This window comes from Polypterus senegalus, chromosome 17 (assembly GCF_016835505.1).
Source record: "Polypterus senegalus isolate Bchr_013 chromosome 17, ASM1683550v1, whole genome shotgun sequence".
NCBI lineage: Eukaryota > Metazoa > Chordata > Cladistia > Polypteriformes > Polypteridae > Polypterus > Polypterus senegalus.
The window spans coordinates 14,173,105-14,190,773 of NC_053170.1; the positions used below are offsets into that span (position 1 = coordinate 14,173,105).

The following is a 17,669-nucleotide window of genomic DNA, read 5'->3' on the forward strand; positions in this document are numbered from 1 at the left end:
ATTAATACATTTTTTTTTTTACAGCTAACGTGACTTTTTTGACTTTTTTTCTTAAAAGAGTAGTACATTTTAATTTTTTTTTATTAAAATAGGGATTTGGACTCTGGCTCGTGTTCAGGGTCTCAGAAAAAGAGTGTATGGGTATATTTGATTTCTGCCCTTTTTTCAGCTATCCACCTTTTTGGTGGCAGTTTTACACAGGGTATCATATTTGTGAGAAGCTCCTGTTAAATATTTCTGGAGATTAATGTATTTTGAGCTGCACACATTCATTTTCTTTCCAATGCCACCAGTGTACTTCTCCAAAATGGTGATTCAGCCCCTTTTGTTTATGCTGAGGGCAATTCTGACAGTTCTTCTTGTTACAGTTCAATCCTTTGCTAGTTTGATGGTCACTGTCTTACATTGTCTTCCACTCCACCATGCTTTTGCAACGGTTTTGGTCTGCTCATCTAAATGGAACATCAGTCATCATCAGCAGGGCCTTTCACATTTGTCTGTTAAACTAAGCTTTTTCTTTACCTTTATCTTCTTATTAATTTCACACAGTGGCTTGTTTATAAAGTTTACAGCTACTCTTCAAGAATCATGTTAAAAGTGCTTTTTAAATTTTTTCATAGAGCTATAAATATTTGTTAGTAATTTCTCTCCTAAGTCTTATTGTTAGGTAATGGAACTGGAACTACGTTTTCTTTTAAAATGATCACACTCAAATTGGCCTTACTCAAACACACTCTAAATCTCTCATATAACTATGGAGCAATTCTAGGATATAGGATTGCTTTTATATAATAATTTAATCGGTATACAGTGCTGTGAAAAATTATTTTCCCCTTCCTTAATTCCTGTATTATTGCAATTGTTTAATGCTATATATTTTCAGGTCACTTGTACATTTCCAGGGGACACCCTGTCTAAAGAGGAACTTAACCTTAATCTGTCTTTTTAAGGACGGCACAGTGGTAGCTCTGCTGCCTCGCAGTTAGGAGACCCGGGTTCGCTTCCCGGGTCCTCCCTGCGTGGAGTTTGCATGTTCTCCCTGTGTCTGCATGGGTTTTCTCCGGGCGCTCCGGTTTCCTCGCACAGTCCAAAGACATGCAGGTTAGGTGCATTGGCGAATCTAAATTGTCCCTAGTGTGTGTGCCTTGTGGTGGGCTTGCGCCCTGTGTTAGCTGGGATTGGCTCCAGCAGACCCCCGTGACCCTGTAGTTAGGATATAGCAGGTTCGATAATAATGAATAATGTTAGTTTGTTGTTTGTCGTGCTCTGGACAGATGAAAGAGAGACAGTTTTCTATGGACTAGACTAGGAATTATAGGATCACAATAATTGAATACCATATGTAATTTCATGAGATGGAATGGAATATGCTTCCAAATGACTTCAGGAACTAAAACATGGATTTATCTAATTAAAAGGATTCCAGTAGGAACCTTAATATTTAGAGGCTGTTCAACAGTGCTTATCCACTATTACCAACTATAATAGTGAATTACCAACATTGTGAATTAAAGCTTTTTTCATTTTACTGCACTATTAAATTTAATAAAACATGTTACTTATTGTTTAGTGTTGTTTGTTATTCAGGGCTGATAAAATACATTTTGTATAATGTAACATTTTATGTTGTTTTTTGTTGTGCTATATTGAAAATCAAAACATTTTCATTTAGTTTTTTTACCATTTTACATCAAATGTAAATTTTCCTCCTTTAACTGTGGGTAACAGGCAACTTTGTGGAAGAAGAATAAAATTTTTGTTTTTTCCCTGAAAAAAATTGTATTACTCAAATTGTAGCATGCTCTAAGGGGTAATCTTGGAGGGTCTGCTACAGACTAAAATATAAAAGAACAAAATGAAACACAAGTTCAGAATTTAGAATGAGATATCAAACACCAGAAGATCAAATCAAATGAAGGCTCAATAAATTACTTGTCTCTTGATTTTTAATTTCAGATATTTATGATGCTTTTACTCTAATAGTTTGCAAAATGGCTATTATGATGACACTGACATATGTCATATATTTGCATAAATGGCAGCTTAAACTACCATCAGTAAAAATGTGTAACTGTAAAGAAAGCATAAAATAATCCCAAAAATAAATCAAACAAGGCTGTCACAATCAGGTTGGGTAAATAGACGAATTTAAAAACAGTACTGTACTGTAATGTATTTTTCAAGTAGCCAATGCCAAGTGTGCAACTGCTAAAAAGAATCATTGCTAAAACAGAAAGTAGCAATTATTACTGAAAAATCACACAAACTTAAAATTCTAATTCAAAAAGAAGCAACCATGACACAAATCTGGGGTGATTATGCGAATCCTGAAAAAATTAACAAGAGGAGAAAGCAAGAATCAAGGACATCAAACTTTTTAAATTCATTTTAGACTTTTGTTGTCTATATACCGTAATCTGGAATGGTCTGCAGACTGCATAGACCGGCAGACATTACCCACGCAAATGCTTGAAGCATTAAGGCAGACTGGTAAGACATAAGGCATTTGGCAGTAGGCATGATGAGGTACTATAAATGCCAATAGACTGTAAGCCAACAGACTGTGCAGGAGAGATGGGAAAGTGGAACTGTAGGCAAGGATCAGAAACATCCAGCTTCACTAATAAAGAAGACATAGTGGCTGCTAGCTTTTGGTTTTCAGCTGCCGCACAGACAAAACACAAACCAGGACAGGATGAGAAGTGGAACACAAAGGACATCTAGAAACCAAACGGACAAAGGCAGAAAGTCATTCGGCTAGCTTGTGAGAATTAAGCTAGCTGCTTTTCAGTAACAGATGGTACCTACGAGCAAGACCATTTCATTTCAAAATAGTGTCCTAGACCACATGCTAAAAATATAAAAAAATATATGTAGCCTGCATTAGTAACTTTGCAAAGGCAATGACATATTCAAAGTAAAGACAGAAACCAAAAGAAGTGTTCCAATCAAATAAAACACAGTGCAAAAAGCTTAAAAATTAACTATGACATACTTTAAATCCCTGCAGCTTGCAGTGTGTACTGATAAAACTTCATCCATCCATTATCCAACCCGTTATATCCTAACTACAGGGTCACGGGGGTCTGCTGGAGCCAATCCCAGCCAACACAGGGCGCAAGGCAGGAAACAAACCCCAGGCAGGGCGCCAACCCACCGGAGGGCACACACACACACACCCACACACCAACTTTCCTCCTTTAAACAGCATGTCCCAATGAAGTGTCTCCAAAATGTTGGTGTATACAGAGCTCAAGAATCTGTACTTAGAATGTTGTTCTCAGCCATATCTGTTTCCTTTGAATAAAGTAGTGAAATCTGATTCCTTTTCAATGTGATTTAAGGATCCAGTGCATTTCCTATTCATGTGTTAAATCAATTATGATAAGAAGTCATGCAGTAGAATAAAACTATAAACTATAGAGACTCGTATATAGAAACTATATCCTGGACATGTGGAATCAAGAATTGTCTTTTTTTATGCTATTCTATTACGTGACTGGACTTATTTCTTAGCATTCCTATAAGATATTATTATGAAACAGGGACTAACTGTAGGGATGACACAATTGCCTTTAAATTCCTCACAGACAGCCAGTCCTTTGACACCATGAAAACTTTGTAGGCTATGACATACAACAAGTGCATCAAGAGCAACTGAATGAATGGTGCATTAGGTGGAAACCTGCCGGATTCAACCAGCAGACTATAGAGTAGATGGCCCATCAGAAGAGATAAAGAAAAGCCATAGAATGATGGGGTGATGATAGAATACTCCTATATAAACATGATACAGCAAATGGCTCACAAGTGACACACTTCATTGCAGTAAAGAGAGTGCAGGCATCATAGAAGTTGCCAGTGACATCTGGTCCTTTTAAGACCATATAGCACTCGTGGTTGCAGTGAATCAAAAGTTCCTAAAATGACTTTAAGCTTTTTTTTCCTTGTTCTTTTTTTTTGGAAAAAGAACATAAGTTTGGACCTCTGTCTTAAATTTGAAATGCCAGTATTCCATTTCATCTAACTATATTATCTAAAAAGAAAAACCGCTAGAACTTTGCAGATGGGTAGTGTCTAAAGTGAAATAATACTGCCTTTCAAAAGTCTGCAAATTACAACTAAAACTGTAGTGTAATCATCTTATTAAGGTAACATACAGTATATCCATACATATTCCTGAATGGATGATGGACATAAGAAAGGATCTGGACAATATATATATATTTGGAATTGTTCCATTTAGCAAGAGTTTTAACAAGAAACTCATGTTCTGATTCTTCATGGGCCACCAAAAACCTCTTAATGAGCTCCTAAGAACCAGGGAGTCCTGAATGCCATGCAATAAGTTAATTATTGCTACAGTTTAGAACATCTGTTCAAACTGCTTCAGGGAGAAAAGTTAAAATCCTGTAACTCTAAGAACGGCTTCATTACTCTGACTTCGATTTACAATATATTACAGTATACAGAAACAATTACAGAAGCTAAACGTCTTTCCTGAGGCAACATAAGTTCAGGATCACTCTTGATTATTTTGCTATCAACATTGAAGCACTGAGGTATTTGCTTTAACCTTATTACCATTCAGTATAATAGTGTCCGTCTTGCTTGCTGAGCATTTATTCATTAGGTAATATTTAAATTTGATAAAATTTTATTTGTAAAAAACACAAAGTTGACAAACATCTTCCAAACAATGCCAACGTTCTTTCATGGCAAGGTTGATTGCTAGTTAACCATAGATGCCTCCATCTTGATTTCATACATTTTTAGTAAACTATGAGCCTCTTTGATACAATTGTAATATCTACAGTATATCCGACAGATTTGAGATATGAGCAATTAGTGCAGATCTAAACATTTTTTTAAATTATTAAGTTGTCATTCCCTTTTTTACAAATCTATATCCCACAAATAGAGGTTTAAAACAATTCTTATTTTCTAGCTTAGCATGTAAATCATTCTTTAGATTTAAATAAGCCTTTGCAAACTTATTACACTATTTAAAATTTCAGAAGAAGACCAAAATACTTGGGACACCGTGGTAATATCATTAAGTTCTAAAAACTTGTGGGAGGCTTTAAGTGCCCATGTTCATAATTTTTAGTGACTATATTAAAATGAGTTTTCACTGCATTCTTCGCAGATGCAAATCAGATTTTATGAAGTTCTTTGATCTAATTATATGAATATAGTTAACTCTAGCTTGATATAATAATTGAGAAATAATGGCTTTTAATTTTTAATATGTTTCATTAATGCAAAGTTATATGTGATTGTAAGGTCAATATGTAAACTAGATGACTTAATGAAACTTTTAAGTAACCTTAATTTTCTTTATATATTCCACTGTTGCCTTAAACTCCAGGACTTATGAATCAAATAAGCCTTGCTTAGGCAGAGGAGCACCAGACAGCATTTCAACAAAACTGTCATAAGGGAATAAAGAAAGTAGAGTCAGTAATTATTAAGCAAATTTACCATAATATGTAGGTAAATGTAGAAGTAAATATTTACAGCTATTTCAACTACCTATTTTTAACAGGGATTACGCATTTTTTTCCTTTTATTAATGTACATCACGACAAAATAGTGTTCTATACCAATCAATTTACAACGTAGTAATTATAGTTTGCTACATGTGTACGTCATATACAGTACATAGAACATCAACTATTCAAGGATAATGCATATCAAAAGTGCAAGGTACTGTATATTTGGACAATTTCTCCTAATAAAAGAAACTAAAAAATGCATTTTAATGTAGAACAAGCATCACTCGTTTTTCCCTTAATACTTTTTAACCTAAAACCTTCTAACCTAAAATTCAAAATTAATAATACAATGCCGTTTACCAGTAAATTACTAATTAAAAAAAAAACAAATAGGCAGAAGCTAATTAATGTGTTACCTTGAGAAAGCACAGTAGTGCTGGTAGCTTTAAAATATACTGTACTTCAGATTCAAGTTATTTGTTGTGTACATGAAACATAATGTAACATAGTACAATTGAATTGTTAATTACAAGTATCAGAACAGTAACAATGATATAATACCAACAGACCTGCATGTGTATGTATTTATGTGTATAATAATGTATGTATATGTAAATGTTACATGTAGAACATATAATATAAGGCCTTGCCAGTTGGTTATCTTGTTCTATAATTAGACACTGTAGTGTGAGTACTTGGATTTAGAGTTGTTTTTAGTAAGTCTAGGTTTATTTTATACTTTGCCTTCTTGACACAGGTGTTAAAATTAATATGCTACAGTTATATTTATTAATCTACAGGTCTACGTTTTTAATCAGATTTACTGATCAGTATCCAAACTATCTTTATAATGTTATAAAAACCTTAAATGCATGATTTTAAAATTCACATAGATTGGGAAATAGTCACTCTCACAAAAGACTTTTAGTCCTTGATTAATTCTGAGGGGTTACTGAAATGATTTATTAATGAACCTCTTTCAGATTATTATTTGATTATAGTTGAGCTGCTTAGTAATCTGTTAAAAACTAGAACCATGAGGCATCTGACTGGGAAATAATCTTCATTTTTTTTATATTCTGAGAATCTCAGAATAAAGATACACAATATGTAGATCAGCTGACTAAAAACAACAACTCTTACGTGAAGCAGGTATTAAGTAAAGCAGCTCCTCTGAAAAACATGATTAATATGAAAAGTTGAATCATCATGGCTTAATTTATTGCTTCCTGTGTTAAATTAAAATACTGCAGATTAGAACATAAATGGAAAATAGCTAGCTTTGTATATTTACAAGTGTACATGAACTGATATTATAAAACTATACAAAAGCTCTACAAAGCCTACTCAGATTTCTACTTCATATTAATAGACGAAAATATCAGCAGCTCCATAGCTTTATTTAGACCAGTTAATAACGTTAAAATTAGCTTAATTCCATAGAACATTAGTATTAACAAATGTGTTATATAATACAGGGGTTTTCAAACCCGGTCCTGTGAGCCCACTGTGGCTTCAGGTTTTTGTTTTGACCAGATTTATTATCAGTGACAACACTGGTCTCGTTTAATTAGCTGGTATGTTTTTTCCTCTTTTTTACGTTGACAAATGCACAGCAGCATGATTTTACATTCATAAGACATGTAGAAATATTTTTATTTTTCCTACAGATTTAAATCCTTAACTCTGTTTTGTTATATTTTCACCTTTCTCTATGCAGTATGCTTCCTTCATTGTATCTTAATAATGACAATTAAAAACAAGCAGGGCAGACATATAGGCAAACAACCCAGAATTGTGAAAAACTATATTAACATCAGACCCACTAATTAGTAAATTATAGATTAATTAAAGAATTAATTAAACAATTAGAACAGTTGGAAAAGTAGAATGAAAATCAAGATTAAGATATTAAAAAGAAGAAAATACATTATTCCCACATAACTACTTAGTACATTTTTATTTATTTATTTATTTATTTTTTATTTACCAAACTTAGTCCCCAGGACCGAGTTTAAGAACATCTAATTTAATAACACGGGTGTAAATTCAAAAAATTGTTTTGATTATTTCATGTGATATTGTTATATATTTTTGTGTACCAAGTTCAAAAACAAAAAACATTTTTCTCTATCAAAGCATTTTTTCACAAAATGCATTTTTTAACTGTCAATTATAGTTATTATTTTCGCACTATACTTAAATATCACTATTTTAATTATAATTTGTTTGAAAAAGTACATCAGATGACAATGAAGAATTTGTCTCAACACATTCTAGCAATGAGCCGCATCCATTGCAGCCAGACCTGAAAGTTCTGTTTATCTTCAAGTACATACAAAATTCCCAGGTTTTCTCTGTGAGAGGGACAGCAGAGGCATGAATTTACATTTAGTTCAGAAGGAATGGCTATCTAGAAAATACTACAGCTTGGTACCAAAATCCTCATCAGACCTAACTTGGTGGATCCAGATAAAGTGCTGCTACCACCCCTTTATATTAAGCTTGGTTTAAGCAGTTTGTTTTATGTATTAGTGCCGAAAGACTCTGGGTTTGTCTGAGGCAAAATTGGGACATTGTGGGATGTGATGGCAGACCACTTTTGGATGAGTCAGAACAATGCAGCAGAAAAATGTACAGTCAATGGACTACCAAACAAAGTGTTTGGTAAAAGAAAAATCTTCTTCTCCTTCTTGTTTCAGCTGCTCCCATTAGGGGTTGCCACAGTGGATTATCTTTTTACCATATCTTTCTGTTCTCTGCATCTTGCTCTGTCACCCCCATCACCTGCATGTCCTCTCTCACCACGTCCATAAACCTTCTCTTAGGCCTTCCTGTGTGTCTCTTACCTGGCATCTCTAAAATCTCCAGAATCTCATATGGTTTCTCCAGGTCGACAAAAACGCAATGCAGCTCCTTCTGGCCTTCTTTATACTTCTTCATCAACACCCTCTGAGCAAACATCACATCTGTGATGCTCTTTTCTAGCATGAAACCATACTGTTACTCGCTAATCATCACCTCCTTTCTTAACCTAGCTTCCACTACTTTTTATTTCAATTTATTTTTCTGTCTCTGGACAATAAAAGGGACAAACTGATTGGCGCCCCAAAATTTCCACAGTGCATGCTATAGACAACATATTTTGTTCTGTTTTAGTATTTTATTCCATGCTACTGTGTGTTTTGTTTCACCTCAGTTTAAAAATAAGTGCAGTAATCTTGGTTTGCAAATGAAAAAAAAAAAATAAAAAATATACAAAAATAAATGAAATGCAATTTAATTTAATCATTCTTTTATTATTTTAGCTATAACCACAGCATTGACAAAGTAGGTTATTTATGGGATGCCAGTTATTTCAGGGAATCTGTACTTCTTAAGGGACAGACATTTTTTGGATGCTAAGTTCTCTGGCATTTCAGAACTACATTTATCAGATTGTTTCCCCAAATGTACTTGTGCTTTTACTTAAAACTGCTTCATAGACATTCCATTTCAAAGTGAACTTTCTGACTTTAATGGCCTATGTTGTTCTGTGTTACTTACCCTAAATCTTTATTATTGTAATCCATAGATTCAGAGTACTTTGTGGCAGAGATCTTACAAGATGAAAACTTGAGCAAGAAAGCACACGAGACCCGTGAGATTCTTCTGCGTAATTTTGTAGTTGTGCGGAACAGGTATGATATCAATGTTGTATTGGTGTATTATGTTCACAAAAAATCTCTGTTAGAGCAGAGCTTTTAAGATTTTGTTTTAGATTTGTCAATATAAATTTGTTTTTTTATTGGTTTTATGAAAACAAATGAAAGTCTCTAGGCTTTAGTGGTTGTAAAATGGTGGTGGTTATAAGTTCAGCTTTTATTTACAAGGTCAATTTAAAACAATTCATGCTAAATGTTTAATTAGCCATATAACTGTTATAATTAGTATTTAATATATTCATAAAAATGAATATCATTTTTACCTTGAACTAAAAAACGTACAACATAAATGTAAGACATCTATTAAACCATTCCAAACAAAAATACAGACTGTTTTAGGCCTTTTATTTCATCAGGAACTCATTCTCTGCACTTCACTTATATAATACAGGATTAGAATAATGATAAAGCTTCTATCTGCAATGCTGTTCTGGATAAACCTACAGTAAAACGGATGCAATCTGTTTTGCAAATAGCACCAGGCACAGAATCCTGATAGCAGGAGTATGCTATGCAAATTCTAATGTAAAATGCTAACTTTTACATATATGAATAAAGGACATTTAGAGGAAATTATACAGTAGTAGTACAATAGAATTTGGAGAACAGAGGTAATTGATCTAGTATTCATAATCTATATATATAATTCACTAAGGGCAAGCAAGACACTGAGGGCATGCAAGACAGTGAGCGCAAGCAAGACAGAGCCCTGCCCGCCAACTCTAAGACCATGGGATACTCTCGACAGAGCCCTGCCCGCCAACTCTAACCCTCCTACTGCCTCATGGGATACGCACAACAGAGCCACGCACGGCAACTGTAACCTTCCTCCCGAGTCCAGCGTTGCTCTCGAGGCATGCAACAACTCACCAAACACAGCCTCATTCGCTTTCGTCTGTGCAAAAGTTCACATGCACCTCTGAGCCACGTTGACTTTACACCCGCACGCAAGACAGAGAGCCACGATCGCCAACTCACAGAGCCCCGCCCGCAAACTCTAATTAAGGGTAAGCAAGACAGAGAGCACACGCAAGATAGAGAACCATGTCCACCAACTCACAGAGCCCCGCCCACCAACTCTAAGACCATGGGATATGCAGGCATTTAGTGTATAAATGGATATAAATAATTACATGTAAATGATTTGCCAAAATCTCTTGTATGTAAACGATACTGTTTAAAATGTTATTGTTTTTTCATCAGAAAACCCGGTTTCCACATCTACCTGTATTAGTTTAAATGGCACTTTTACCACTTGCAATAAGGCGGACGCGCTGACTTATGGTGTCGACTGGGCAACACAGTGAATGCGGCGTCTATCTATATGTCTATGTCTATCTATATGTGTTTTCCGTAGCCTGCTCCTGGAAGGTACTCTCTCGACCATCGGCATTGGTTTCGCTCCTTGATATTTTCGTTATACTGCAACGGTGGTTTCCTAAGCCTTTGTTATACTGAATTTCTTTCTCACCGTTTTCCGTTCCTATTCTTACACCGCCGTATGCTACGGCTTTAACTAGTGTAATATATTTCCAGTGTTTTGGAAGGGAGTATATGCAAATACTAAAACTGTTAAATTTAATATTGTTAAGGCAAATTAAAAACACAGGTAGAAAAGAATAAAAATATAATTTGGGGCAAACTTTCAAGTGTGGAGATGATGGAGCAGCAGTCCAGCAGGCTTAAAAAATTTTTATAAAATGCTGGGCAAGTTGATTCTGAGATTTTGAAATGAAAGAAAACCACAAAGTTGATGAATAAAGAGCTAAAAACAAAAGGGAGCAAAGGAAACAACACCTGTATATAATGTACATGACAAGTAGCTTCAGTGATAATCATAAGTCTTGTTAGCACATTAGAGTACTGGTGAAAAAGGATACTAAAATGGCTAAAACACATTTAAAGAGAACTACTACAGAAACTGCAAAAGCTGACATAGTTTCTTTCAGTATTTTAGCAATAAAATAATGATCAGGAGGTGTCATGAAACATTTTACGAACAGTATGGGTGAATGTAAATATATAGATACTTAAACAGTAAATCCTGCGGTGGGCTGGCACCCTGCCTGGGGTTTGTTCCTGCCTTGCGCCCTGTGTTGGCTGGGATTGGCCCCAGCAGACCCCCGTGACATAGTAGTTAGGATATAGCGGGTTGGATAATGGATGGATGGATAAACAGTAAATGCTGTAAATTTCTATTTTTCTTAAGTTTTCATATCTGAAAAGCTGATAACCTCCTAACAGGTACAAAGACTTTTACTAAGGTACTAAGTAATTTAGAAATAGTAGAGAGAAAAGCGCTGCTGAAATCCAATAAAGTGATGGCACCAGATAACATTTACCTTAAAAATATACATAACACATTTTTAAAAAATCACTGTGCTTTGAGGAAATTCCTAAAGACTGTAAGCTAGCAACTGTTCAAGCAATGAGCCACAGCAATTCACTCAGGATAAATGTAATGAATGATTTAGTAAGAGATCTAGACCTTCCCAAAGAGGCTACATAGTTCATGAGGTTCCAATTAAAAGGTAAAAACTTATTACATCCAGACATAACTTTAGATTGCTACTAAAAGAGAACAAGAGTTTGCAGCACATTTCAAAAAAAGATGAATCCTTGGTTTACTGACATAAGTGGCCTAGTGCACAACTTTGCAGAGATGACAATGCAGAAGAATTGAGACTATTTATAGACTCCTCTAAAAGCAGCCTAAAAGGAGGATTTACTTGTAACAGTAATGCATACACATCAATACCTATCGCTTGTTCTATGCATTCTGTTCAAAGGAAAGAAATGAATGAGAACTTTGAAAATCTTTTTAAGAAAATTAACTTCAGTGAGCACTGTTGATTCATATGTGGGGACCAAAATGTTCTGTTTTTCTTAAAGAGAATACCAGATTCTCAGGTTTTCTCTGTTAGTGGGACGGCAGAGCCAAGAATTTACATTTGGCTCAGAAGGAATGGCTATCTAGAAGGTACTACAGTTTGCTGACAAAATCCTCATCAGACCTAACTTGGTGGATCCAGATAAAGTGCTGCTACCATTGCTTCATATTAAGCATGGTTTAATGAAGCAGTTTGTCAAAGCTCTATCAAAAGATGGAGCCTGTTGTCTGAGGCTAATTCGAAAGTGGGCATTTTTGCCAGACCAAGTAGTGGGAAAATGATTTATGATGAAGAATTGAAGGCGCAATGAACAACCTGGAACAGCTATATTTTTCAATATATGAATAAAGCAAAAAAATAAATAAAAACATTTCCCTGTGACACCTTTTAATATGACGGTTTTATAAGATATTGCTTAATTGTCACACTGCAGCCTGTGGTAAACATCTAAGGATGCTCTGTTTGTGTTCTACATAACACTGAAGTACTCCCTCTAAAGAGGTCAGTTGTACTTAAGTATACACTTGGAAATGAATATGTTTTTGCAGCAAAAGGGGATACATACATACATACTGTACATAATTTAATATTTAAGAATTTCTACGATTACACATGTGTCATTGTGTGTGCCCAGTGTTTGAATGAAAAAAAATGAATTCCCTCTGTGATGAACTATTCAAGATTTTTTATAATCTGGCAAGAATTCATTAATGCAGTTGTAAAATAGTCCTTTCCTTCAGTATTAATGTAATATATAAAATTGCCTGTCCTGTCATATTCACTATCTCACTGAATTACAATGTTCATCTTAACTGATTTTTATTTTGGAATGCTTATCCCTTCAGTTCTGCATTGATATTTTATTGTGCTATACTATTTGTGTTTGTTCTCTAAATAAAGATAAAAAAGATAAAATAATGGAATATAAATATCTAGGAACTCAGCTTGATAAAATTCTGTATTGGAATGTAAAATTGTGTTTATTTCTCCAGTGTAAACACAGAGTAGTTAAAGTGCACAGGATTACCCTGCTGTTCATTTATTGTAATGTCATTCAGTCTTCTTCACTTAAGATTTCTCATTTAAAGATTTTCCAATGTTGTTTCTTGTCCTAGTGTGTATATAAACACAGGGAACTCCAGTTTCTGTATTACATCTTGCCTGAAGAAGAGGCCTGAGTTGCCTCGAAACCTTGCATATTGTAATCTTTTTAGTTAACCAATAAAAGGTGTCATTTTGCTTGGCTTTTCTCTACATTCATAATGGCTAACACGGTACAACACCCTAATGCTACAATCACTGCCTAGAGTAGTCTGACAAATCAGTTTTTTTAAAGGCACCAACAGCTTATCATGGATTCATCCAAAATTATTGGTGCTGATGTAGAGGACTTGATAAGCAGGATCCTTCATAGGGTGATGAAGAAACTAAACCCAGAAAAAACCTTTATAGTGGATGAGGATGTTATTTTTAAAGGATTAAATCCATATACAGAAAGTCAGTATATACATTTCGAAACTGACTTGGATCCTACATGCTTCTATTATAATTCACAATGGAGTCATCCTCACATTAACTTCCTGAAGTTGGGAACATCACACAGTCAGGTAACAAGCAGCATTTCAAAACATTCCTTAGTCTGATGTTGGCACTAAAAATTTCCAACAACTGAACAGGCTGAAGTTTCCAACTTAAGCTTCATACAGTCATCTTTGTGGCTCATTGGTACAACAGATAAGGTGAATAACTGGAATACAGTATATTGAAATACTTAGTTGGTTGATGCTTAAACTTTGGGCTGTGCAGCAAATGGTTTTCTTGTTTACAAGATGCCTTTCTTTACTTCCATTCTTGCCCTGTGGAAGAAGCACTACCACTGCAGTTGAAAAGGAGCTTGTGCATTTTCAGTATAAAATTTGAATAAAATAATCATATCCGTGACAGGCAGGAGTACCTTATAATATTTATTATTATATTATCTTTGAAATTCATTATAAACAATATTGTACAGTATTTGCCACTAAAATGCATTTGTTACATCCTCATAGAAGTTTAGCTTATTAGTGAAACACTGTCTCATCATCATAACCCATGTGTAACTGTTCATTAATAAGAACTGTACTGGAATGTTGATAGGAAAAAGAAGTGTGCTGGAATAATTGATTTAAGAGAATAATTGGTCAATAGATATATATTTGCTATTTACTGTGTCTATAGGATTTAACACCGTAACTGCTAACAAAATAGTCATATTCATGTTTTTTCATTTTATTTATTCATGAAATCCCTAAGCAATGAAAGGGAAGACATAAATAAAAGTAAAGATCTATATTACCTTTGAGCATGAGTAATTATTTTCATGATTTCAACGTATGTACTATTTTACCATTTTAATTGTTTAAAAATGTACACCATTTTTTTTTCCTAAAGAGCAGTTAACATAATTTCAGTTCTAGTTAAGCAAAGAGGAACTTCTTGTGCAAGTAAAATTAGTTTATTCATTGAAATTTAGGTGTTAAATTTCTTAAGTAAAATATGCCCTTAGCTGCAATTAAACAAGCATTTCTCCATCATGTATTTAGTATATACCGAATATTACACTTTTCTAAATTAGGCACTTGGTATTTTTCATTGCTAAAATGAATAGTATGCTAAATTTTATAAGACTTTTTTGAATAGCTATTTGATATTTAAAGGGTGTGACCTGCTTTATTTTACTCTTTTGTAGTTGAAATTTTCACAAATTAACTAGGCAAAATAATTAGTTTGTGTGTTATGTTACTGAGTTACATGGTCATTTCTATGTAAATATATACTATATTTATTTTACACCTTTTAAACCACATAAAATGCTAAACTTTCCATTTAATATTATTGAGAACAATAATATATGCTCTTGAATTCTGTGTAATGTGTCCCTCCGGGAGGTAGTATGCATTTGGATCACATTGTGGAAACAACATTTACAACAACAGAATACAGGAAATGTTTAACTGGTTTATGTTTCAGCATGTAAAGTGAAACTTCCGGATGCCTTTTATTTTCAAAGAAGTAACTTCTTACACAAAGCATGTATGCAACCAAAAGAATGTCAGTGTAACTTCTTTATGCAATATGTTTGAGTGTGTATTTAGGAGTATTTAGGGGTGACATTTTGGTTTACATTATATTATAGCACATTTTGGATTACAAGCAGATGAAAACAAGTTTAATACAAAATTGCATAAAGAACAATTAAAGGACCTGATAAGCCCTTCTTATGTGCTTCTGTAAAACTATGAATTTTATGTTCAAAATTATTGGGAAACTGTAAACATTTTGAAAACACTTACTTTATGGATGTTCTTTTGTTGTTCAGGAGTTCAGTTGAAATTAAATAATCTTCTAGAAGTTCAATAAACATTAGCTACCAGTTCACTAGACCACTACATTCTACAAGTTCCTTTATCCTACATTTGAAACTGCTGGATATTATCCTGTGAGATTTTTGTAAACTGAACCTTAATCAAATGCTGGTTGGAATGATGCAATATAAATTGTTTTAATAATAATTTACATTCATATGAAAAAGTTTGGGAACCCCTCTCAGCCTGCATAATAATTTACTCCACTTTCAACAAAAAAGATAACAGTGGTATGTCTTTCATTTCCTAGGAACTTTCAGTACTGGGGTGTTTTCCTAACAAAGATTTTTAGTGACGCAGTATCTAGTTGCATGAAATTAAATCAAATGTGAAAAACTGGCTGTGCAAAAATTTGGGTCCCCTTGTAATTTTGCTGATTTGAATGCTTGTCACTGCTCAGTACTGATTACTTGCAACACCAAATTGGTTGGATTAGCTTGTTAAGCCTTGAACTTCATGGACAGGTGTGTCCAATCATGAGAAAGGGTATTTAAGGTGGTCAATTGCAAGTTGTGCTTCCCTTTGACTTTCCTCTGAAGAGTGACAGACAGCATGAGATCCTCAAAGCAACTCTCAAACGATCTGAAAACAAAGATTGTTCAGTCTTATGGTTTAGGGGAAGACTACAAAAAGCTATCTCAAAGGTTTAAACTGTCAGTTTCAACTGTAAGGAATGGAATCAGGAAATGGAAGGCCACAGGCACAGTTGCTGTTAAACCCAGCAGGTCTGGTAGGCCAAGAAAAATACAGGAGCGGCACATGCGCAGGATTGTGAGAATAGTTACAGACAAGCCATAGATCACCTCCAAAGACCTGCAAGAACATCTTGCTGCAGATGGTGCATCTGTACATCATTCTACAATTAAATACAGTTTGTACAAAGAACATCTGTATGGCAGGGTGATGAGAAAAAAGCCCTTTCTGCACTGACACCACAAACAGAGTCGCTTATTGATGCAAATGCTCATTTAGACAAGCCAGATTAATTTTGGAACGAAGTGCTTTGAACTGATGAGACAAAAATTGAGTTATTTGGTCATAACAAAAAGTGCTTTGCATGGGAGAAGAAGAACACCGCATTCCAAGAAAAACACCTGCTACCTACTGTCAAAGTTGGTGGAGGTTCCATCATGCTGTGTGGCTAGTTCAGGGACTGGGGCCCTTGTTAAAGTCGAGGGTCGGATGAATTCAACCCAATATCAACAAATTCTTCAGGATAATGTTCAAGCATCAGTCACAAAGTTGAAGTTACGCAGGGGTTGGATATTCCAACAAGACAATGACCCAAAACACAGTTCAAAATCTACAAAGACATTCATGCAGAGGGAGAAGTACAATGTTCTGGAATAGCCGTCACAGTCCCTTGACTTGAATATCATTGAAAATCTATGGGATGATTTGAAGCACGCTGTCCATGCTCGGCAGCCATCAAATTGAACTGAACTGGAGAGATTTTGTATGAAGAATGGTCAGAAATACCTCCATCCAGAATCCAGACACTCATCAAAGGCTATAGGAGGCGTCGAGAGGCTGATATATTTGAAAAGGAGGCTCAACTAAGTATTGATGTAATATCTTTGCTGAGGTGCCCACATTTATGCACCTGTCTAATTTTGTTATGATGCATATTGTATATTTTCTGTTAATCCAATAAACTTAATGTCACTGCTGAAATACTACTGTTCCATAAGGCATGTCATATATTAAAAGGAATTTGCTACTTTAAAAGCTCAGCCAATGAAAAAACAAAAATCCAAAGAGTTAAATTTTTTCATATGACTGTATTTGGTTTAATTATGTAAAATTCAATAAACTGTAAATACAAACCGGATTCCAAAAAAGTTGGGACACTATACAAATCGTGAATAAAAACTGAATGCAATGATGTGGAGGTGCCGACTTCTAATGTTTTATTCAGAATAGAACATAAATCACGGAAAAAAAGTTTAAACTGAGAAAATGTATCATTTTAAGGGAAAAAAATGTTGATTCAGAATTTCATGGTGTCAACAAATCCCAAAAAAGTTGGGACAAGGCCATTTTCACCACTGTGTGGCATCTCCCCTTCTTACAACACTCAACAGACGTCTGGGGACCGAGGAGACCAGTTTCTCAAGTTTAGAAATAGGCATGCTCTCCCATTCTTGTCTAATACAGGCCTCTAACTGTTCA

General features: G+C 34.6%; 1 protein-coding gene across 2 annotated transcripts in view; it reads left to right on the top strand.

Moving 5' to 3' along the window:
- skap1 (src kinase associated phosphoprotein 1) overlaps positions 1-17,669 on the top strand; it is a 258,909-nt gene that overhangs the window by 16,160 nt on the left and 225,080 nt on the right. For both annotated transcript variants that reach the window (XM_039739883.1, XM_039739882.1), the window contains exon 2: positions 9,073-9,178. In XM_039739883.1, coding sequence (XP_039595817.1) covers positions 9,073-9,178 — 106 coding nt within the window. The remainder of the gene's footprint in view (positions 1-9,072; positions 9,179-17,669) is intronic.